The sequence below is a fragment of the Diorhabda sublineata genome, chromosome 9 (assembly GCF_026230105.1).
Source record: "Diorhabda sublineata isolate icDioSubl1.1 chromosome 9, icDioSubl1.1, whole genome shotgun sequence".
Taxonomy (NCBI): Eukaryota; Metazoa; Arthropoda; class Insecta; order Coleoptera; family Chrysomelidae; genus Diorhabda; species Diorhabda sublineata.
The window spans coordinates 6034391-6059071 of record NC_079482.1 but is presented as its reverse complement, the minus strand read 5'-3'; the positions used below and the strand labels follow the sequence as shown (position 1 = coordinate 6059071).

General features: G+C 31.8%; 1 protein-coding gene across 2 annotated transcripts in view; it reads right to left on the bottom strand.

The window, feature by feature from the left end:
* The window catches only part of LOC130448689 (oxysterol-binding protein-related protein 11), a 32009-nt gene extending 18214 nt beyond the window's left edge, over positions 1 to 13795 (bottom strand). The window contains exons 1-4 of one of the 2 annotated variants that reach the window (XM_056786164.1): positions 13658 to 13795; positions 6145 to 6480; positions 5138 to 5273; positions 4831 to 4957 (exon numbers count right to left, since the gene is read on the bottom strand). In XM_056786164.1, the coding sequence (XP_056642142.1) occupies positions 4831 to 4957; positions 5138 to 5273; positions 6145 to 6474 (593 nt within the window). In that variant the 5' untranslated portion in view covers positions 6475 to 6480; positions 13658 to 13795. Of the gene's footprint in view, positions 1 to 4830; positions 4958 to 5137; positions 5274 to 6144; positions 6481 to 6587; positions 6781 to 13657 lie in introns of those variants that run through there. The other variant, XM_056786163.1, reaches the window with a different exon arrangement.
* Positions 13796 to 24681: the final 10886 nt, after the last annotated feature.

Here is a 24681-nt window from a genome sequence, read left to right as displayed (position 1 = left end):
TCTTGCAAAGGTTTCGCAATGTATAACAGCGGAGAGCCGCACACGAGTTGACTCTAATGAAACTAATTTGCAATCGGTTGTACGTCACAATGAACTAAACCTCAAATTTTTGTGAAAAGTGGAAAAACAGCTTTCTATCGATAAAAAGCTATAAGCGTTCTATCCGTACACAACAGTTCTTGTGCTGCTACGAACAGTCTAGAGTTCACAATTTGACTTAGGTATGGATGGATCCGATATTCCCTCTGTACCCAGCGTTGTCTGCGGTATTGATAATGATCAATGTGAGTCTGAATACATTGAAAAATTACGTTTCACTGCTGCACTAACTGATTCAATACTAATTACGCTCAAAAGTTTTATTTTGATTGCCAAACTGTTGCAAGATCAACTGGTTTGCAACATTTGTTTCAGAACAGTTGCATCGTGGGCGGTCGGCCTAAGAGTAAAAGAATGCGAACAACCTTTTTATAACGAATTTTCAACTATTAAGGAATCATCAACAAATTTTTCAAACCAAAATATAACCTTGCCACCAATTTACGACCCTCAATTCTACACCCTTTCCCAACAAGATTTTTACTCGTAGAACAATGTAAATTCTGCTGCTCATGACTATTATTTAAAATTCAAGTTGTAATGGCTCAGAAACGTTAAAAGTGTTCCTTATAAATAGCAGAAAAGCGTAACATTACTAATTAAATTGACGAAACTCCTACGACGCTAATAAGTGTGAAATTCCCGCAAATATATTGGCTACAATTTTAATATTTAAACATAAATTTTCTGAAGACAGTCGTTCGACAATAAACAGTAGAAAATTAAAATCATCCTATTTCAAAGTCGTAGAAGAATGTGTGTTGAAGTGATTAAAACAGTCCTGAGACAAAAAGGTAGCAATAAGAGGTCCCATCCTTAAAGAAAAAGTTAAGCATTTTGTAATAAAATAGGTATCCCTTCATTAGCGATCATCCATCTGAAGAAAGTGTTGTTTCACCAGCTAATTCATCCTTTATTGAAATGACCAAAACTAATTCGAATTGCTACCTAAAGCACCCTATTAGCCAGATTTACACTCCTCAGACTTGAAAAAAATGGCTCCAAAATTTTTATGTTATCCTTGTTGGGCCAGGTACTTCTGGAACTATGATCATATGTGCTTCATGTGCAAAAAATGGATTGTACCGATGATCAGTCAACGTTTTTTATAAATGTGATCCCTGTCGTTAATAATGTTGTTCGTATTACCTCACGTGGTGTTCGTATTTACCCAAAGTAGAAACAAATTAAATAATAATCCCTATAAATTTTAACTACTAAATGATGATTTAAATTTTGCAATACCAGCACTTTTTAGTTAAAAAAGAAATGAAGTTTTGTGAAAAGCCTCAAGTAGTTACTCTATATCATGCAAACTAAAAATCGTAATTATGGACACACATGTCTGATAATTATTTGTTAAAATTTTTGTTAATAGTAATAAAAAATAGTTATTTGATCACCAAATTACATAATAATGGAAAATTAAAACTACATCATAAAAAATAGGATGAATGTTACACTATCTGCTTATACACAAAAAAAAATTAGCGACTCTGCAAAACTGTAAATAGTGAACTGCCGTCCTAAGCAAGAAGGCACAATCTCCAATTTCTACCATTTTCGAATTTCATCTTTCTATAGGCTCCTCACACAATTATAAGTATACCTTACAAAGCTGGAAAAGCTTCTGGACCTGATAACATACACACAGAAGTTATAAAACTAAGAGAAGAATTTGAACATCATTAAACTATTCAACCAGATATATGAAAGTGGAATCATTCCACCAGATTGGCTGACATCAGTTTTCACCCATCCTACCATCCACCCCCCCAAGAAAAACAAAGTCAAGAAATGTGATAGCTTGAGACTTATTATTTTAATGTCGCACATGCTAAAGATGTTTCTAAGTCATTCACCACCACATCTACAAGAAATGTGAACAAGACATTAGTGATGAACAGTTTCACAGGATGTAAGATGAGTTCTAAGATGAATTGAAGAAAATGTCAACATTTTATGTAGAATAATATATGAGGTCCTAGAATCAAAAACCGCAAAGTTCATATTTTTTCGAAGTTGGGTTTGATATTGTTTCTTATAGATTTTTCCATACTGTATTCAGTACAACTGTTATTTTGTATCAAATCCCGCCATATCCTAGTGTATTTTGAAGTTGAGTTGAGATTTAGTTGCAATATCCGCAAAGTCCAAAGGCAAATCCGCCAACCCATGATTCTCTGCGAATTGTTTACCCTTTATGCTCATTTTCCACAGGTTGTTTGGATTGTTTGAGAAAGATTTGAAAAAGAAGGACACTATTCTTAAGCCGGAAGAGCATGAAGAAGTTCTAGTGAAACATGAAACCATTCATCATGTTGGAATCACTGTCCCGGTTAAACAAAGGAATTCTGAATCCGAAATAGTGCAAAAAAAACTAAACTTGTGGCACTTCTAGTTCAATCCATCAAAAAGGATTATGCTAAAACAGAACAAGAAAAAAACATTCTGGTACAGGGTAAAGTCTTTTATCGAACTGAAACTTGTCAAGCAAAATCTGTCACAAAACCAAAATTTAATATGTCTCACATAAACCCAAAAGCCATCAACCAGAGGGTTAGCCTTAATGCTGCAAAAATAAACGATGTTGCCACGCTGCTAATAAAGTACTTTGGACAAGGGTGGAAAAACCACTAGACGCTATAGAAATTTGGAAAACCAAGAAGCCGAAGGTCACAACAGTGAAATAAAAGATCTCAATAATGAAGATGAAAACATTATTGTTGATGAGGAAATTGATACAGATATTGTGTGATCTAGTATAACAATAAAGACTTTTACTTTTTACAAAACAATAAATTTCATTTTATGATACTTTGTAGTAATGCAAAAAATTACAATTAGTATAGCTTTTATAGCTCAGCCACTTTCCAGACTAAGTTCATTTTTGTTTTGTAAGTCCAAATATTAATTTTAAATTTCACTAAATATTTATGAATCTATTCTGGTGTTCTCGATCAAATATTGTCTCTATTATAAAATGAAAATTGTTGATTTTTTAATAAAAAATTAATAAAATGTTTTCAACCTTCATTTCTAGAATGGATAGTTAAAACCCCGGTATGTTACAATATTCTTAACTCTTTAAAAAAATTTGTAAGCATGAACCCTTATATTTTAGCATAGAATCCATCGGTGTTTGGAAAAAAATAGATTACAATTTGAAAAATAAAAAAAGTGAATTACACAATTTGTGAGCATCCCGTATAATTATTTGGAGTTTTTTAATGATATTTTATTTTCGTATGTTCTTGAAGTTAACATGAGCAGATTTGTTTTTGTTCAAATTGATACTTTATCTATTAGTCCAGATGTTAATCAGGTATATGGATGTTTGTAATTCCATATCAGTATCTTCTTGTTATTTTCCAATAACCAGAATGGCTGTATCATCAGCAAACGTTGGTATCGCTGGTGTAGATTACACTAGCCTGGGTTACTAATTACCCATCCAATTTAAAACTAAAACAAGCTTCCTACAAAATTCCCATATACAAGTTTCCAGAAAAATAAAAGTGGTTTATAATGAAACTGTTGACCAAACACCTCCCCAAATTTTTTTGGTACTGATCAATTTCAATGTTAATCAAACTACAGTGATTTAGGGTAGTTCAGGAGTAGAATTGAAATCCAGTTGAAAGGAAAGTATTGTAACTTTCTTTTTAAATTTACATTGATAGATTGTAAGCAGATAGTGAGATTTATATGTACAAGATATTGAGATATTATCGTTCACTGTATTTAGTATTATCAAAATTCACAGTTTTGCAATGTCCAACTCTCTAATTATTTTATCAAATGTAACACTTTCCATCCTAATTAATGTAAATAATTTTATAATATTCAGTTCATGAAAATGAAAAGCAATCTACAATTTCATAGGTGGTTTTAGTAATTAATATTAGAAAATAAGGTGTTTAGGCAAATGTCCGATTTATATTCATTCTTTTGGCGAACCAACTTCGTAGATCGTTGAAATACTTGATATGTTGAAAGTTATTTTTAAGGGATTCAATTTTTTCCAAGAAGTTTTCAAATATTTTCAACACTTTTAACACAAGTTCCAGGTGTATAAAATTTTTAAGTTTTCAAAGTTTCTTTGCAAAAATTGAAAAAAAAATTTGCTACAATTGATTGCGTTAAAAGCTGATGAGTTCAAAGATGTTCTACTTTTAACAGAAAATTTTCAATTATATGAATGAAGGAATAATTTTCAATAAACTTAACATGTGATAATGATGCTTTGTTTAAATTATAGCATAAAAAAAGTTATACAGTTTCAATGGAAAAACCTCATTGGAATTATCCCGTTGAAGATGAATATAGCCTTACAAGGACTGCTTACAAGTAATTTTTCAGGCATAGAAACTTTAAACAAGTCACAAGTAAAAAAATGTGAAAAAGTGCTAAAAATTTTTTAGGTATAAAAGAAGTACGGGAAATGCTAGATTTTAACAATCTTTTGCAATTATAGAAATGAAATAAGCATCATGAAGTTAATGGAGTGTAGTTTATATGATTTACAGTGTTAGAAACAGGGTAGATACTAATTAATTGTAAACTAACAGTGTTGTTCTTTCAATATCTAGCTACCCAGGTACAACATTACCACAGCGAGTCTATTGTTTCTCTACTTATTTTAAGCAACATCTAGGTATACCAAGTACACATCTGAATACATCGAGACATTGCCTAAGAAGAGTATATTAATCATCATCTATAACAAACCCTGTTCTTGACTGTTGAGCATGTTGATTCCTCTGTAGGATATTCATACATTGCGTAAGGCAATGCAAAGACGCCGCCGATGTAGCTTTTAGTAGCAGCAAGTTTGGATCGATGAAATATTTGCTTCCTGTTAAAAAAATTTGTAACATAAGACTTGCTCAATATTTCAATAAATACAGTAAAACTTTATAATACTTGAAATAGCAATAATGATTAGCAAGAACCAATGAGACTAATGTTAACAAAAAATCTGTTCGCAATTGAAAATTGAATGAAATTTGTATATTGTTAGATTTGTTGTACTCACCAGCAGATTCGATAGATCTGCAAAGAGCTGAATCTGCTTGTTCAGTTTGCTGTAATTGTGATCTTACGCATCCAAGAGCATCTAATACTGCTAATTGTTCCCTAGGAGGTAACGGAGGACTGTTGGCACTTATAGCCTACAAGTATAAAAATCTTACATCTCACAACAATGCATTTCATTAACAGATCAATTGAAGAACACATTATATTAATAGGTATTGCTCATCATACAAATGATACGAACAATGTGAAAAGCTGGTAGCTTATTTATAGGTGAGGATAAAAATAGTCTACCAAAGGTAAAACATTCAGAGCACATTCAAATGCCCTGTTTGGCATTTTTTATTTTCTAGCTAAGTCAATATTTTGATAATATTGATAAATTTACATATCACACCTCTGCTCAAATAGTGCCATAAGTCAAAAAGCAATCTATTGAATAAGCATTTAAAATATATTCTAGCTTCGATTTTCACTTTTTAGATGATAACTCAAAAGCTGACAATATTACTACAATAGCAACTAATTCATATGACATTATTTAAGATGAAATTTTTGAGTTTTCTAGCACCGATGGTTCAATGGAAGAGATTTTTAAATTTTTTGATTTACGACACTATTTGAGCAGAGGTGCAATGTAACAAAATAATTTCTTCCATTTCCAACATTAAAACAACAAAACACAAAGTCTACTCATCAGATTAAATTAGAAGTGAAAGAGATAGTTTTTATTTGAATATGATTAAATTTCTGAGGAATAAAGTCTTGTTACATTTATTAATAATTGTCTTGACTTTAGGTCTCTCCTGATTGAAAATTAATTTTTTTTTTGAAGACATCAAAAACATCTTTAAAAAGAAAAACTAATTTCTAATCAGAAGAGACCTAAAATCAAGATGATTTAAGAACTTTAACATATCAAAAAGTCTACTTTTAGTATCTAAATTTATTTTGTCCTAAAATACCTATCCAAAATTTTTCTCTTAAATTCATTGAATATTTACTAACCTTTGTATGTGATTCAGCCACAGCTCTTAAACCATTAACCCATTCCTGTCTTGCCCTAGCATCTGTTGCTCTTAATTTTAACATATCACCTGAAGCACAGTTAACTGTGAATGTTTTAGAATCCTCATCACTTGGACAAATCACTGCTCCAGCTAAATGAACGGATCCTCTAGGTATTGTTCCATCTGGTTTTTCTCCTTCACAAAGATAATAATGTAAAAGACCTGCGTTTGCGTCTACTAAAAAATATCTATATTGCCAGCCTTTCATTACATTTGTGTACTTGTACAATTGCCCAGAAAATTGTCTCTGCTTAGTATGCAGATCCATAACTGACTGCAAATAGAAAAAAAAACTAATTACTTATAAATAACATTGTTTTTGTCTAATATTTATTCACTCCAAAACCATTAATTAAATATGAAAGATATAAACAACTTAACCTCAACTAATTTATTTTGAGTCATTTAAACCATTTATAATCAATTTATAACTGATAAGTTAATCATCACTAATTAAAAAAGAAGTTGTTAACCCACGAAATAATTTTTAAGGTGAAACATAAGTTTTTTATGCTGCAATCATAAAGTTTTGAATACAGGTACCAACACAAATAATTTTATTTTCTATGACAGTGACAGTTGACAATGTTGACACACATACAATGTTTGTATTATTATTTACTATATCTGTCAGTACAGAAATTGATTTCCAAATTTTGTTTTATGAAATTTTCTAATAAAAAAATGTATAAAAATTTTTCACAATATTGAAAAAGAATGATTAACTAATATATTACGAAACTGCAAAGAATTTTTAGATTATCAGTGCTGAAATATCAAAGTAGGCTTCTCGTATTATGGGTGTAAAATTCACCCTAACGAATGCTGGATGCAGCTTCAGTCCTTAATGTATGGTTGTAACCGGAAATTTCGAGAATAGAAAACTTGCTGAAAAATTATATACAGAGTAAAAAAAAATTTAAAAATATTTGAATGGGTGGTTTACTTCTAGAAAATACAATCTTTGACCTGAAAGACAGATTTTCGTCAGATATATTAAGTCTTTTAAATTTAAAACTTGTTTTGCTTTGAAAATCTTATACAGATGAGGACATAAAAATTGTTATAAAGCTGCAAAAAATTATCAAGGGCTTCTCATTAATGTTCCAGTTCCATCAGTCGTTTCAGAATATCATTTTCATTGTCTTCTTATTATAATATAAGGATGTGACTAATTGTAATATATACTTCCGTGACCCCAGCACACTTATGCTAAAAATCATTAATTAAGTGTAATATATGAAAAAATTCCGCGTGATCTCGTTACGAATACATCGTCAAAAAAATAATGCGTCGTTTTGTTGCCGAGATATTGTTAAAAACCTTGGTCCTATTGGGTGAAAATTAATTAATTATTGAGCCTATTCTAATTATGCAAGAAATAATTTTATTTCGTGCAGAACTTCTATGGATTCGCAATAAAATAACATTTTATTGCTATCAGCACACATAAATAATATTAGGATAATGAAGAAATTACCATCAGATGTGAAAATATCTCGTGTAATATATGTAGAAAGCAACTAAATGCAGAATAATTTGAATATACCACGGGCGTAGATAAGGGGAGAGTTTTGGGGGCTCAAACCCGCCCCCGAAATATTACCTAATATAATACCGAAAAAATACGAGGAGAGAGTTGAATTATCACATCTGAAGATATATAGTAACTTCTAGCACCATCTTTTGACGAGAGACAGACCGCTGTTGCAGTGGACGTTGCTCACAGTAACGCCATTTCTAGTCCAGTAACCGAACTATTTTGTTTTGTATGGAAACGCGTTGTTTCTCGATTATTCGCCACGCTCCTCGGTCGGAATTATCGGAGCTTTGTGGAAGTTTCTGGACGGCTACTGGGCTGCTGTATAAGTTGTGCGTGATCGCGCTTACGGCAGTATTGTCCCATGCGAACACCAAGCGAATAAAAGTGAAAAGTGGTGAACGAATAGTGAAGAGAATTAAGTATACCGTGTATGTGTGTAATTTTAATGCAGTACTGTTCGGTGACCGTGTTAAGGATAGATACGTGAATCATTATTACTGTCGATAAATGGAGGGAAAAAAAGGAAGGGTGATAAACTTGAAGGTATGGACTACTGTAAAAAGTGGTGTAGTCAAGTTTCTAATAAAGAAACAAATTAGGATTTAGCTATCGAGGCTTCAGCTACCTTGCATACGGATAAGAAGACTGCGATGACAAGCGGGCCCTCGACCTCAATTACAATTTCGAATATCGAAATCGATGCCATGTCGTTGGTGCCCTGTTCGATACCGTGAACTGTCGAATCTACATCTAGTCTCCAACAGGCCAGCTTGCCTGTTACCTCATCTTTTACAACAGTAGATAAATCAAGAAAAAATTTTGTTATATGGTGGTATAATGCGAATGCCACGTGTCGTCGGAAAACAATTAAATAGACCGAACATTCATGTATTGGATGTATGCACGTATTACAAAATTAATTTGCTCCTTCCATTTCTTAATCATACAATTCAACAATTGGTTGAAAGGTTTACCAAACATCGTAAAGTAGTATCAGCATTATCTGATGTGCTACTTTCAAATTTTACTGCCAGTTCTGAAATTGAAGAAGCAATTTCTATGTACTCGTCACTGCTTCCCAAAAGCAACAACAACTTGAAATATGGAAAAGTGATGACAGGTATCTCAAAATCTAGTTAGGAATGCCTAGATATGTGCGATAAAAACCTTTATCCTAATATTTACACATTACTACAAATTTTGGCCACCATTCCTGTATCCATTGCTAACTCAGAAAGTTCTTTTTCGAGCCTAAGGAGACTGAAAAACTATTTACGAAACCCTACAAGTGAAAACAGACTTAATGGTTTGGCTCTCATGAACATTCACTATGGAACAGAAATTCATACAATTGAAGTAGTGGGTGGATATAGTTAAAAGAAAATGCCAAAGATTTCTTCTTTAATGGTTTTAGATTTAGTGCAGAGGAACGAAATTAATTTAACCATTTCATTTAAAGTTAAGATCTTTATAAATATCTATGTCGTGTGCTCGAAAACCTTTTTTTTTCCTCTATTTTAGGAAATATCCAAATATATTCTTTGACACGGTTAAAATGTGTTTAACAGATATTTTAAATTAGAAAACTTTACTTCCAAAATAATATTAAAATCAATATTATAAAAAAGAGAATTTTTGCATTCAATATTCCGATAACCAGTAATTGTCGCTTCAAGTAACAAAGCTTTATGGTGGTTAAAAATTGGCTTCAAACATCCATGGGATTAGACTTTTCAAATATTCTCTTAGAGACATTTATGTTGCCGTTGGAGCAATAATAGACAGATTTCCAAAATATTCAAAGAGAAGATTGGAATTTGTACTGTAATGTCGAAAAAAGTATAGAAAGTTCTGATCACGGCTTAACTTTTTCTTTACTTTCTTTCTGTCTTTCTTTTATTTTAATTTGTGACAAACCCCTCCGCACTGAAAAACTGAAACCGCGCCTAGATTCATAGCGTTGAAGATTTATATACAGATAAAATCGATTCAGAAAATGAAGTAATTTTGAAGATCCACTCGCGAATATTCTTCAGCCATGACCATGTTTTCCCTCAATTTTTCCTTCAATCAGAAGTTGCAAAAGTCTGTATTTGTTATTTCTACATATTTGTCCCAGATACGAGGTTTTTCGAGTTTTTATTAATTCTATAAGTTCCCTGTCGGTGCCTATTATTTGCATTATTTCTTCTGATATGAGCGGTCCAGGGAATTCTCAGGATCCTCCGAAAGATCCACATTTCGAAACTATCCAAACGCCTTAGTGTGTTCACCTTAAAGGTTCAATCTTCCGTTCCGTATATGGTGCTATATACATAGCTTTTCACCATCCGGTACCAGATTTTGAGGTCGATGCGTGATCTTATTTCTATATCTGGGTCTATATCTTTTATTATTCAACACCCCAGATATTTAAATTTCTCGACATATTCGATGATGCCAGCATTTAAGTTGATAGACATCGGAGGATGGTTGGATGTTCTGGAAACAATCAGGGTTTTGGTCTTTTTGATGTTAATGTCAAGGCCATAATCTTCTCCTATAATTTTTATGTGATCTAAGAGTGCTTGGAGATCCTATTGACTGTCTGTAATTAAGACCCTGTCATCAGCGTACCATATATTAATAAGAATTTTTCCATTGATTTCAACACTTTCTCTTACTTCATCTAACGCTCTGGCAAAGACTTTTTCTGAATATATATTGAAGAGTTGAGGAGACAACACGTATCCCTGTCGCACGCCTCTTTTGATGGTTCTGTGACGCCGCACATACGTAGATTTCTAGGAATTAGGCGGCCGTAAGTCGAAATTCCAATAATCGACTAATGACAAACAATTTTTTTCCTGGAATAGTAGACTACTTGACGAACAATAGCCAACCCCACCCACATCTCTAGACTGCGCGAGCGCGCTGCATTACTAGTCGAAACTTGATTGTCTTACTTACTGCACGTGAAAGTTCTTGACGCCCATTTCGTATATCATTTTTTTCGGTGAATATTTTATGTGTCGTGTCATATTTGCTTGTTTAAGTGATGGATACCAATAATACAGGCAAGCCTTTATTAAATTAATATGAAATTGTCAATAAATGACTTAATGAGCCATCAATAATAACCTTTTTTAGAAATGTTTTTTCTTTATTTTTCAATTTCAATCGAAAAAAAAACTTTACTTCCGCACCTTTCCGAGTTACATTTTTGATTTCATTATATAGTATAAAGTCTTATAAAGAAAACTGCTTAAAATCAGTTGCTAGTTTTAAAAATAAACGAGTTTGAAATTTTTTTGACAAAAATAGGAAAAAATCGAATTTTATGTTTTTGTGTTAATATTATTTTTTTATTGTTATAGGTTCACCTGGTTGCTCGGGGGTGAAAATGTTGACTCGTAAATACCTCTAAAATGAACGAGCAACATTCATTATCGATAAATGAAAAATTAAATATTTAGAAAATTATTTACTCGTGTGTTACGGGGACACAGAAGAACATAAAAATGTGATAAAAAAGAAGTTTTCGTATTTTAAATGTGATTTGATAAAGAGATGGTCTCGGCCGCATAGAATACTTGAAAACTTTTTGGCGGCCAATAATTCTTGGTTGGAAGGAACATTTGAGATCCCCGTAGACACGCATCAAAGGCCAGGACGACCTACCAAATCTTTTACCGAATCTAGCGAAAGAAAAAAGAGAAGAAAAACTGAAGAATTTAACAAAAAAAATGATGTATGTCCTGAAGCTCTTGAATTTGGCCTTTCCGTATTACATGCAAGAATCCGGATATTCGAAAGTGTGCTGCATTTAGCATATAAATTGCCCGTGAAAAAATATCGCGAGAGACGAACCGAAGAAGAAAAAAATCTAGAAAAGCAGAAGAAACTTGATATTCAGCAAAGATTTAGAGAGGAGACAGTTCTCTTAGTCGATATGCCAAAAAGTAACTTCGGAAACACAAACGATGGAAATACCAGCAGAAGATTCTTCGAGAACCCTGAATTGGCTGCAGAAATCACTGGGATAAGTTATGACTTGATTATTAGATTAAAAGTGATATTAGAAGCCATATCAAGCGGTGGCCATAAGATTGACCTAGCAAAATATGATAAATACGCCATGGAAACTGCGAAACTATATGGCTGGCGTCATATGACTCCAACGATGCATAAGGTCTTAATTGATGGAGCTTCAATAATAGAAAATTCGTTGTTACCGATAAGGCAACTTTCGGAAGAAGCTGCTGAGGCCCGCAATAAACGTTTTAGGTCTTATCGCCTAAACTTTGCTCGCAAGTTTTCGACGGAACAATGCAACCTATTTATCGTAGGTTACTATTAACAGCCGAACCATTCATTAGTTCCATGAGAAAGACCAAAAAAACCGCTTCAAAATTATTTTTGCCTGAGAAAATGCATCTAATAATTTCTGCTGAGCCAAACCGACCAATGGAAATTGATGAAAGCGGCGAAAATTTAAATGTAGATGAATAAGTCTCCAATGTATGATTGATTATTTTTAGTGATTATCTATTTAGCTTATGTAACTTTAATATTGTATAACGAATGTAAAGATCCTTTTAATAATATAATATATTTACTTACTTACTAGAACAAAATAAACTTTGTTTTATTTAATAATACATACCTGAAAATATTACTAAAACGTAGACAGCTGTCCCTCCTTGGGGAAAGCCGTGAGTATGTCATATGTATTTTCAATATCAATGTCCCGAGTGCATGTCAAATTGTCGATAATTTAATTTTAAGGAAATTATGAGACAATTTGACATGCACGAGAGGGCATTTTGGCAGACTATTTCCTGAGAAAAATTTAATTTAAAATAAACAATAATTGTTCCTTTTCTTAAAATATAAAATTAAAACCAAATGATGTTTATTAATCCTAGACGAAAATTTGGCACTAGTGCAAATTATCGATAATTTGCACTAGTGCAGTATTATCGCTGAAATTTGATCGTTGCTAGGTAAACATAAAATATTACAGCTTTTTGGTTGGCTTAAATTTTTCGAAGGAAATAGTCAATATAATATTAAAAAACACTTTGAAATCAACTACGATCTCGAATAAAATATTTTTGGATAAAAAATCCCAAGTAGGTGCGCCTAACCACCGTGCACCAACAAATAATTTCGATAAGTTATTCCAAGCACAGAATTCTTTTTATGTAACTATTTTGTAATATAAATATCACATAAATTAATTTTGCCGCCTAAATCCTGAAAAACGATCTATGTGCGCCGGTTTCAGTTCTCACCACTGCAGTTTGGTTAGCATAAAACTACTGCATATTGGTACATGAAAATTAAGCATACACATTACTCCGATCGGAGTTGTGGGCGTCGTTGATTGATGCCAGTGCACTCCGATCGGAGAAGTCGGAACTTAACCTGTTAAGAAGTCATTTTTATTTTGTTAATCCATTTTTAGTTGGTTTTTCAACACAATTTAACATACAATATCAAGAAACTGGGAAATCTACTCATAGAAACAATAATTTTGAAATATTTCGTTTCAAAAGCTACTTAGATTTATAAATTGTTTCGAAAAACGTATTTTGTTAAGAAACAGATATACTACATGCACATTTTACGTCGCTGATGGCTCAGTGTTGTTCCGTGCCTTTTACTGCGGGTTCCAGGTTCGAATCTGGTCTGGGAAAATCCAAATTGTTTCATGTGTACCTACAGAACTGAATTGGAAAGTGTTTCACGAATTTTGAAAACCATTTTATTGCAAAATAATACAATGATTTATTAATCACGGCCGGGATTAATGAGCTTTATTAATGTCGAGCAACAGAAGTATAATGGGTAAATTATAGAACAGTCATAGATAAAATGTACTAATATGAAAAATTTATTATGAAAGTTAATTAGATGTACTTACTTATAGTTTTGACAAGCCGTTCGTCGTTAACTCTTGAAAGCCACTGAACTTGTATCCATGATGATTGAATTAAATGTTTATGAAATAACACACATAATTTGTTTTTAAGAAAACTAATTTTAATTTTATGTACGCTCTTAGAAGACCATAAAAAGTTTAAAAAGCAATTAAGTCATTATATACCTCCATGAATGAAATGCATCATTTTCATAAATTTATCATCAGTTAATAATAGTGAGAGTTTTAAAATTCGAATGCCACAATGGATAACCTTTGAGCTTTAACCACATAAAAGTCACAAACGATGTTAATGGGCAATAACTGCTAGAGTTTTAATTAAACCAGCACTTATTGAATGATAATGGATTTATTTATAACCAACAGTGTTTTGTTGAGATCAACCTCATAAATTTCCAATTTAATGGATATGAAGAATGTAAACACGATTGAGGGATGTTATTGTTGATATGTAATCCGTCAATCATCTTCTACATTATTTATTAATTATTTGTTTTGAATTGAAGCTCTCGCGATATATTCTATCATATAAAGATTCGCTTCTAGAAATTATCTATTTATAAATTGTTTATTACGAATATTATTATATAAATGTTATTATATTAGTCGTGACAAACTGTCTTTTACGTTTTAATTTATTTACACAATATACAATACACTAACCTACATATAATAATTTACATATATCACTTTAAAAATTTCTGCGATTATTTTCTTTTCACTACGATTTATTTAAAACTAACTGTATTCACACTAATCATTTATATATCTAAATAAAATTCTACAGGGTTCTAGAACAAAAAGAAACAAAAAAAAATAAGTAAATAGACTTTTCTAGAAATTATTTAGAAGAAATACTGTAAATAAACCGCCTGCTGCTAAAAAATTATATATAAATAAACATCAAAAGCGGATTCGCCGATTTTTTAAAATTCCATTGTTGTTGCTGGACAGGATCGGCCTAGTGAACCATTTTGTTAACTTGTTCTAGTATACGTTCAAGACAAGATTGCTAAAAATGAAAAAGACAGTTTTCAATATTATCAAAGACTATTTCAACCATGATTGTTCAGACTGTATTCAAGATTTTCAATGAGGACTTATCATCAGCTGTGGATAGCTTATGCAGTGGAAGCTGAAGATGAAAAGGTAGATATCGAAGATGAAAGAATATTAGGTTATTATTGCTCTTGACGTGTCGCCAACACGAAAAGTTAAACTGATCGCTGCTCCTGAAGATGTCAACCTCTCGTGTTGGCATAATCTCAAATTCACCGAATTTTCAAAATTCCATTGTATCTGGACAGGATCGGCCTATTGAACCTTTTTGCGAACTTGTTCGTAACAATACTGACAGCAAGTTACGATTTGAATATCAATGTTTTTTGAACTACTAGTCATAGCCAACCGTGAAGTTTAGATACACCTCTTCTGCGTTGGTAGTGGTTAATAGTTTGTTCATTATTAACCACTAGCCAATAATGAACAAATTTATTGAATTTTGAAATTAGTATTATGGAAACAGCTCATAGAACATATTGTTCTAAATCTAGGAGATGTAGTCCATTTATTTACTTACTCCAACATCAAAATTTTAGTTTGAAATTATGGTAAATTTAAAATTCGCTATGCTCGTTTTAAGGTTGGGTCTCGGCCAATTTGTCTGAAGCTTGGCACAATGATAGTTTGAAGCGGGTTGATTAGAAGTCTCAATGAGAACGAAACCTCAAAGTCCTCCAGCCCCGTCAAAACTATCCCCGAAGTTTCCGAAAGCATCCTGGAAGGAAAACACTTGGTTTTGGCCAATTTCTTTGAAATTTAGCACAATGATAGTTTGGAGTAGGTTGATTGAAAGTTGCAATGAGCACGAAACCTCAAAACTATTTGAAGTATCCGAAAGTACCCTGGGAGAAAGGAAATTGGTTTTGGCCAATTGTTTCGAAACTTGGTACAATGATTGTTCAAAGCGTTCAAATTGTTCAAAGCAAGTCTCTATGGATTTTACACCCCAAAAGATTAGCTCTAGCATACGCTCAAGACAAGATTGCAAGAAATGAAGATGACAGTTTTCAATTTCATCAAAGACTATTTCAACCATGATTGTTCAGACTGTATTCAAGATTTTCAATGAGGACTTAACATCAGCTGTGATAAGCTTATGCAGTGGAAACTGAAGATGAAAAGGTAGATATCGAAGATGAAAGAATATTAGGTTATTATTGCTCTTGACGTGTCGCCAACACGAAAAGTTAAACTGGTCGCTACTCCTAAAGATGCCAACCTTTCGTGTATGACTGTAGAAGAAGAAAAATCTCAATAGTAGCATGTTATGGAGGAAGTCCAAAACATTCTAGGATAAAACCCTACCGATTATGAACCATTTACAAAACATTGATCTAAACCGCATAAAGTAACATGTTACGGTAATTTATGAATATACTCTATTAATATAGTAAAAAGTTATCAATTTACAATAAGGGGAGTGAAAGGTTAGGAAACCGATAAACGATATTTTGATGTACACATGTTCGTACAAGAGCAGTTTTGGATCCATAGTGACCTCTAAATATTTCACCATTCTAAAGTATGCAAGCGATAAGCCTCTTGGTAAGAAGAAGGAGCTCGGTTTTTTGGGTCTTTGACATATGACTTCGCCGTCCTTTCCCGGATAAAAAATAATCAAATCGTCAATATAGGCCTGCGTGCAAGTCTGCCTTGTTTAGTTAACTATTAGGTCATCGAAGACAAGGCAGAAGATAGGAGACAAAAATCCGTTGTATGGAGTAGTTTTTGATAATAGATTTGATTAGTGTGAAAAAACTCAGTTGAAACATATCTAATTAAATTAATTTAATAACTTAATTGCTTCTTCATATATATGGTCTTTTGGCCGTTTAGATCCGTTCGTTTGGATGTCCCGAGGAAGAGTGAATCTCTAACGTCTCGCTTAAGTTCGTACAAGTGAGAAATAGGAGAGGGCGTCATTAAATAGTGTGGAAGGTAGGAGGACGTAGTTATGTTGGTTTTTCACACTCTCTTGCCGGCGAAACTTTAACAGTGAGAGGCAACCAACAACAGACCAAAAATTGTACACATATTGGACACTCCCTTAAATCATTTTTTTCCAATGCCACACTCTTCTGCTGACGAAACTTTAACAGTGAGAGATAACCAACAACAGACCCAAAACTGTATATATATTGGACAATGCCTTAAATCATTATTCTCCAATGTCACACTCTCCTGATGGCGAAACTTTAACAGTGAGAGACAACCAACAACAGACCAAAAACTGTACATATTTTAGACAATCCCTTAAACCATTATTCTCCAATGCTACACTTTCCTGCTTGCGAAACGTTAACAGAGAGACACAACCAACAACAGATCAAAAACTGTACATATTTTGGACAATCCCCTAAACAAATTATAGCATGTTACGTTACTTTATGAACGTACAGTATAAACATCGTAAAAAGTTATCAATTTGCAATACAAGGGAGTCAAAGGTTAGTAAACCGATAAAAGTTTGAATGTGAATCCATTGTATCGGAAATAACACAAATTCGATCAAGTTTTTAATTACTATATTCGTCAATATTAACTGGAGCGAACATTAAAATAAAATTACTTTGTTTGGAACGGAAAATTATTAATACTTCACAAAAATATTAGCATCGCTGTAAATTAGTTTTTATTGAAATTAAAAATATGATCTGCAGCAATAAATTTAAATTTTGTTCTCAAGGTTGTTCAATTATTTGTTTAGAAATAAATTTTCTGTCGAAAAAACGTAAATAATCACATTTTGAATTTTTAGAAATTAAGAGTAGTATGTCGCGATATACGATTCTACATGTATCTTATCAATAAAAACTTTTTTTTTCTAACTTCACTAAGGTTATCAGCCCATCATTGTTTATTTTATTTCCATAAATAAACAACTGGAATCGATGTTATTTACCGTACTCTGCAATCACGGATATTTACTAACACATGTTTTTTCAGTTTCACATAACATTATCTTTTAATACATAGTCTGTTATATTCAAGAGTCAATAAAGTGAATTGATTGATAAATTTCAAGAAACGATATTCAACTCTACAACGTATGCTATTTATTTAGTTATCCATATTGGACGTTTGTGAGATATACAATATTTGTACAAGTCATTTTTCAGTTCGATTATTTCACTTTTTAATCGTTAGACTGAATCCAATTACAAACTTTGAAATATTCATTGACTGGTATGAAAACACTTTTATCCTGAAGTAAAATAAAAAACCAAAACGGAATTGGCAAGCAAGGTAATGTACTACTTTTACAGGATAATGCGCCAACCCATCCTTCGATTGAATTGTTGAGGAAATGGAAAGTTTAAAGTAAAATTTTTGCATCCTTGCTACAATCAATGTATCAAAGTATTATTGAAACATTGAAACGACTTTATAGAAAACAACTTTTACGTATGTTGTTATCTGTTGATGAAGATGATGTAAAAATCGTTTTATCAGTTTTTAATGAAATGAATGTTGTTATATGAGATTTGATTGAAAGGAAATCTTTAAACAAGGCTTGGAACATAGTACTTAATCGGGAGAATGAAAACTCAATAACCAATACGGATAATTTTATTAGGTAGGATATGAATGAGCTAAAGTAAAGGATACAAATATGCAAGGATTGTGATGATGATGATATCAAAGAGTGGATCACTTGTGATCAAGGCTTTCAGATTATGTCGGATGTCGAAACAGAAGAAAATTTAGATGTGGAAAATGATGTAGGACTATCTCATGATGAAGCACTTTAGGTTCTAGAAACAGCGCTCAAATGGTTTGAAAAACAAACAGAGAGTGATTCTGTGAGTTTACTACAATTGAACGAACTACCAAAAATTTGGAACCAAATTAAACTTATTATTCTTTTTGATTAATAATATAATTATTTATTAATAAATATTCCTATCATTAAGATTCACAAAGCCCGCTTTTCTTTATATATTCGATTATCCGAATCCCAAACGATAACAAATAGTCCGGTTAATTGAGTTTCGACTGTATTCCTATAATTATAGAAAACATCGGCATGCGATTTAAATGAACTACTGTGTATCTCACCTGATTTGATGTGTCTCATTTGTAACGCATTTTATGATTTTGGGATCTAAAATGGGGATCTAAGGGCTGGTAAATCTTTGTTAAGGAGAACAGATCGTATAGCAAACGGGAAATTTGGATACTCGATCTTGTGCTTTCCTTTCTTAGAATAACCTTCAGTCTTTGTTAGACAAAAATAGCAGTCGTAAAAATGGTTAGTAGGTTCCCGCCATACCATTGGAATTGCAAAAAGCATGTTTTTTCTCTTCCCATTCATCGACTGTACCAATGACACGATACAACTAACACAGCACGCGTGAGGGGCCCACTGCTTGTCTTGGTCTTCAATTAAAGTACCAAAATATTTGAAATGGACTTTTTTCACATTTTCGGAAAATGGTCTGGCTTGCGATTTCACCACAAATTCTCTCCAAATATGGCAAAATTTGTGAGGAGAAGTTTTGCAATTACGGCGCGTTTGACTCGACATTTTCGTCTTTATAATCTCTTTTTGCACCTTGAACAGAGAACCACTTATTATGAAACTTAACAGAATACTAATTTTTAATGTTATTTTTATATTTATTATTCTGATTAATACAGTTTAGGTATTTTTTCGGCCATAAAATTTACCGATATTAACCGCCCCTTTATAAAATTACCTACATGCTAATGTGAACAGGAATAATTAAGCTATTGAAAAGTGGTACGTGTTAGGGCTTACTAAATATTTTTTCTATTATTGGACGGGTACATCCATTTTAAAAATAAAGGTCTCGCCTATGTTACGAAAATCTTGTCGGCCAGTGTAATGAGTGATCTATTTGGTTATTGATTCATTTTTTTTTTGGAAAAGCAAAAAAATCAGACGAAAAGGAATCTTAAGCAAAGGTTATAACAGTAAAGTCCTTGGGTGGGCTGGGGTTAATTTGGGGTCAGTAGCTGGCATTTTCGGCTCAAGACTAGCTGCCTTGAGTCTTTTTCTGACTGTTCAGTCACTGACAGACACTCCTCGCGTTCTTTGAGCTATTGTTACAGCTGTACACCAGTGAAGGCCCAATTTCTGAGCGATGTGCTAACAATAAATCGGTGATATCTCTCCGATCTGTACATTTTCCTTTCGAAATAGTATTTTCATTGAAAGTTACCAGGCTTACGACGGTAAATTCTGGAAACAGCAGACTAACTCATGTTCAGCGCACTAGCCACGTCTCGCTGACTCTGACCTTGTCGCTTTGTCACTTGTAGTGTCAATTTTCAGGTTCTTGTTTATGGTTAAAGGGGATGTATTTGACTATTTCCTTCGAAAAATTTAAGCCAACCAAAAAGCTGTAATATTTTATGTTTACCTAGCAACGATCAAATTTCAGCGATAATACTGCACTAGTGCAAATTATCGATAATTTGCACTAGTGCCAAATTTTCGTCTAGGATTAATAAACATCATTTGGTTTTAATTTTATATTTTAAGAAAAGGAACAATTATTGTTTATTTTAAATTAAATTTTTCTCATAATTTCTCATAAAAATTAAATTATCGACAATTTGACATGCACTCGGGACATTAATATTGATAATTTGATAATGTTTTATAAGGTTAGATATATAGTTACCTCTAATTACCACTATTGGTAAACAAAGTAAACAAGTGGTTAGATAGATATTTTATTTCATTTTGAAGCTACCACGATTAGTTTTAAGATTTTACTAGAAAAAATTTCGTATTCAGTTTTTTGCAAGTAATTTGCAATCGCCTTAATCGAATTTTTTCTCACGCGTGTAGGGAACTCCAAGATAAAAAAATAATTCAATTCTAGCTATATTATGTACACAAATTTTTATAGTGTAAATTCTATAATTGAAAACATTCAATTCCAACAGATCAAATATGGAATATTAACCAGTTCATGAAAATATCGATGTTACTTCAAGTGTACCTAAACTCGAGAAACTTCGTGGATTACATCGAAGTTTGACACATAGAGTAAATTGCTTGGGTAAATTTATGTTAAGAGCCGAACCAAAATTGATTGAAGAGCCTGCTATTCGTATAAAAGCACTATCGTGAGAGACCCACAAACTTCTGTAAGTTCCAACTTCAATTTAGAAGTAATTATAGCGTATATTGCTACATTAGTAAGTTTATAAATGTCATTATCTTTACTGGATGTAGGGTATCTTCTACAGTAATTAGATCTGGAAGAAGTTTACTGTAGGTATCAATTTATCTTTAGAACTAAGTGGTTTAAAGTGGTTTATTGTGAATTAATTGAACCAATAAAAAAGGAAAAGGGCATTGGTGCAAGCATGAAACCCTTTTTTTAGAAAGTAAATCGGCGTACCGTTTTTACTAGGGTATAAAATAGGTGAGAAATGGTTTTTCAAAATTTTTAATCTAAAATTGTGGAACGAAAAGCCGTTTTTTATTTGAATTAAATATACTTTTTATTTTTGATGTTCGAAAAATATTATTTTTTTGTTTTCATATGCCTTTTTTTAATAAAAAATATGAATTAGAATGCAAAAGTAATCTCAAATGTTTAAAAAACCCACTTGTTAACATTTTATTTGAAAAATTTGAATCGGAAAAAATTATTAAAATAAAATAAATATAATCTATTGATATTAAAATTCTTTAGATTTAGAAAAATCATGATATATGTCGTTTATTAATATATTATCCTGATATAAAATTTTTTAAAAGGAATATATGAAACAATCTGAAGTTTGTAATATTTTTTCGTATTTCAATTTCATTAACAAACTTTTAATAATATTTCAAAATTTTTCTCTCACAAATATATTGTGGATTTCTCAATTTTTAATGGAGTTTATTCATTTTTACATTAGAACGTCCGTTATAATATTCACGTTTTTTTTTTCATTCATTTACATTAATAAAGAATGTAATTCCGGAATTCTTTCTTTCTAATGTCAATTCGTTTCTCCAATAAACTGTCATACTTTTATTTCTTAATATTCATTCAAGAAAATCCGTTTTGTGTTTAATTAAGAGGAGTGTAGTATTATTATTAGTGATGGAGAGTAATAGTAAAGAAAGTTTAAACAACACACCAGAAGATGTTGTTGAATCGGCAACTGTAGCGACTATGAATCTTCTCCCTGAGGAATCCAGGGAACAGTATTTAAAGGAATATAATTCTGTTATGTAGTGGCGTACTAAAAAAGTCATAAACAGTTTCACAGAAAGAATCTTACTAAGTTACTTTGAAACTAAATCCAAAATGTGAAAGTCTTCAGCACTTTGGTCGACTTATTCAAAACTGAAAGGCACCTTGATGAAAAATAACTACGTAGACATCAGTAAATACTCGAATCTCATTGCATATTTGAAAAATAAATTAGTTTGCTATAGACCTAAAGAATCTAAATGTGAAGAAATTAATAAGTTCCTGTTGCAAGCTCCAGATGATCATTATCTCATCCATAAGGTATGACAGCAAACAATTTTAATGTAAGCTTAGATATTATTTGTAACATCTTTCAGGCTGCTTTGATATTCGGAATCGCAAGAGCTCTGCGGAGGGAACAATTATATAAAATGTAAAAAAGTGTAAAGATATTAATAATACCAAAAATGTTTTACTTATCATAGCACCTAATACAAAAACTCATGTTCAACATCGATTTACTGTTATAGGTGAAATATCTGACAATAGATTAAGCTTGGTAAACATTTATAAAATATAAAAACCAACGACCCACAAATGTCAAAATAGATCATTTCTTTTTGCAGTATAGAAATGTAAATGTAAAATTCGCTCTTCGTCGTTTATATTAGTGGATTCCGATGGTGATATAATTCAACTAAAGAAGCACGGTGGGTGGAAATCCAACACAGTTGCGGAGGGCTACGTAGACGACTCAATAAAAAACAAAAAACGGATTCCGCAGTGAAAATTACGATACTACCAACAATCCAATAAGTACTTACTAATACAACTAAAGACAATGTTATTTCATTAAACTCGTTAAATGTTGCCAGCTCAAGTACCAATAGTAATATAACTTCTTCTTTATCTCAAATTAATAACGCTAGCAGTTGTACTTTTGATATTACTATTATAAAATAAACATTGATAAAAGTTTTATCGAATTTTTTTAAGTCTACGGAAAAATAGAAAAATTTTTGTATGAAACTCGTGAGTAAACTAACTTTTTTTTCACTAGTAGGAATTGGTTAAACCGTCTTACTTCTGAAAAAAATTATTACTTTACTCACTTGTTGCGTAAATAGCTATTATTATTTTGATATTTCCAGTAGAAGACATTTATTTGTCAAGGAAGAGGTAAATCTTTCTAGCACTTGGTTTTATGATACCACATGTGTTGGATATTTTACCGAAAGCATTATCACTTAATGGAACTTGAGTAGATCAACCAAACTCGACATTCGTTGCGTAAGTTCTAGGATTTTTTCTCGTCAAAATCTATGTCAAACTGTCCTACTCGAGAAAAAAAGAAATGACAAATTAACGAAAAAAAAAACGCTTCAAAGTAAATAACTCGAAGCTAAATCGAACATGAAAAAAGAAAATATGGCTTATGAAAAATGGTAGCTTTTCAAAAACTTTCGTCAAAATCGGACTATTCATTCAAGAGTTGGTTTTTTGCAATTTACTCAAATTTTGGAGTAACGCGTAGAAAATTTGTAAATATTTGCATGATCTCCAATTTTTTCCAAAAATAAAATGTACTGATTAATTCATATACTCATACTCATGTTTTATATTTATACAAATCCCCTACTAATCAAATTTCAGCAATAAAATTGCATGTTCAAAGTTCCTCGTTCTTCGCTTTCAGTAATAATCAAATTTCAAAATTCTTATTAATTCCTGCAATCGATTAAACATTTTCGAAACCAACGTAATAATCACAGTGACAGGCATAGCTATTAGATGCCTCTAAACCAACTAACTATAACCGTATTGAGAAATTTCGTAAAAAATGGCGGAGTATCTGTATTGGAAATGGTGGGTTTCAAAATATGGTGGTGGTATTAGAAGAAAAAAAAGTCATCTATACTTGAGAGCTAGAGAAACGTAAATCACAAATAACCTACTTCACAGTAAACTCCAAAAACTCACGCACTTTCTTTCCAGAACTCATTACTCAAAAATGCAACAAGCTGAATGGTGTTTTTTTAATAATTTCGTTTACATAGATAACAGTTACTGAAGGTAAACTCCTTACTTTCAGTCCCTGAAGACGTGTGCTCAATATGATTGATATCAACGGTTCCAGAAATTCCAACTTTTGGAGAGAAGTAAATTTGGAAATATATGTAAGAGTTTCAATAAAATATTTTTTTGTAGGCAAGTACAGTCTATGATTATAAGTTTAATGTTTAATGTGGAGTTATAAAAAAGATAATTTGGTAGATAGTTTCTGAGTAGAAAGGAGTGAAGTTAGAATTATTTTCAATTTAAAATTGTCTTCAAACAAGTTATTTTTAAACTCGAACAATTTGTTTCTGCCATTGGTTAATGGGGAAACGGAGTAATTAAATTATTTTGATTTGTGCAGAAGTAAGTAGGCCATTTCATTTAGTTCATGTGCAAGCCTTTTCGTTATCTTGTTTTCTTTGCAGTTTTCTAGATATAGTAGATATCTTCCATTTGTGTGGTGGATAAGGTCCACAAATATAAAATGTTGTTACGCGTTTAAAAAGTGTGAAAGTTTAAGGGTAAGGATAAGTTTAACAGAATTACGTATAGAAATAATCTCAGCAGAAAGAAATAAATTATTTTGTATTTTGTAACAATATTCGATTTATATATCTGAATGCTGAATATGAATTGTTCATAATTTAGTTTTGATGTGTTGAAAAAAGTAGGATTTGATGATTGAATTTACAGTAAGAGATATAAGCTTTATTGTCT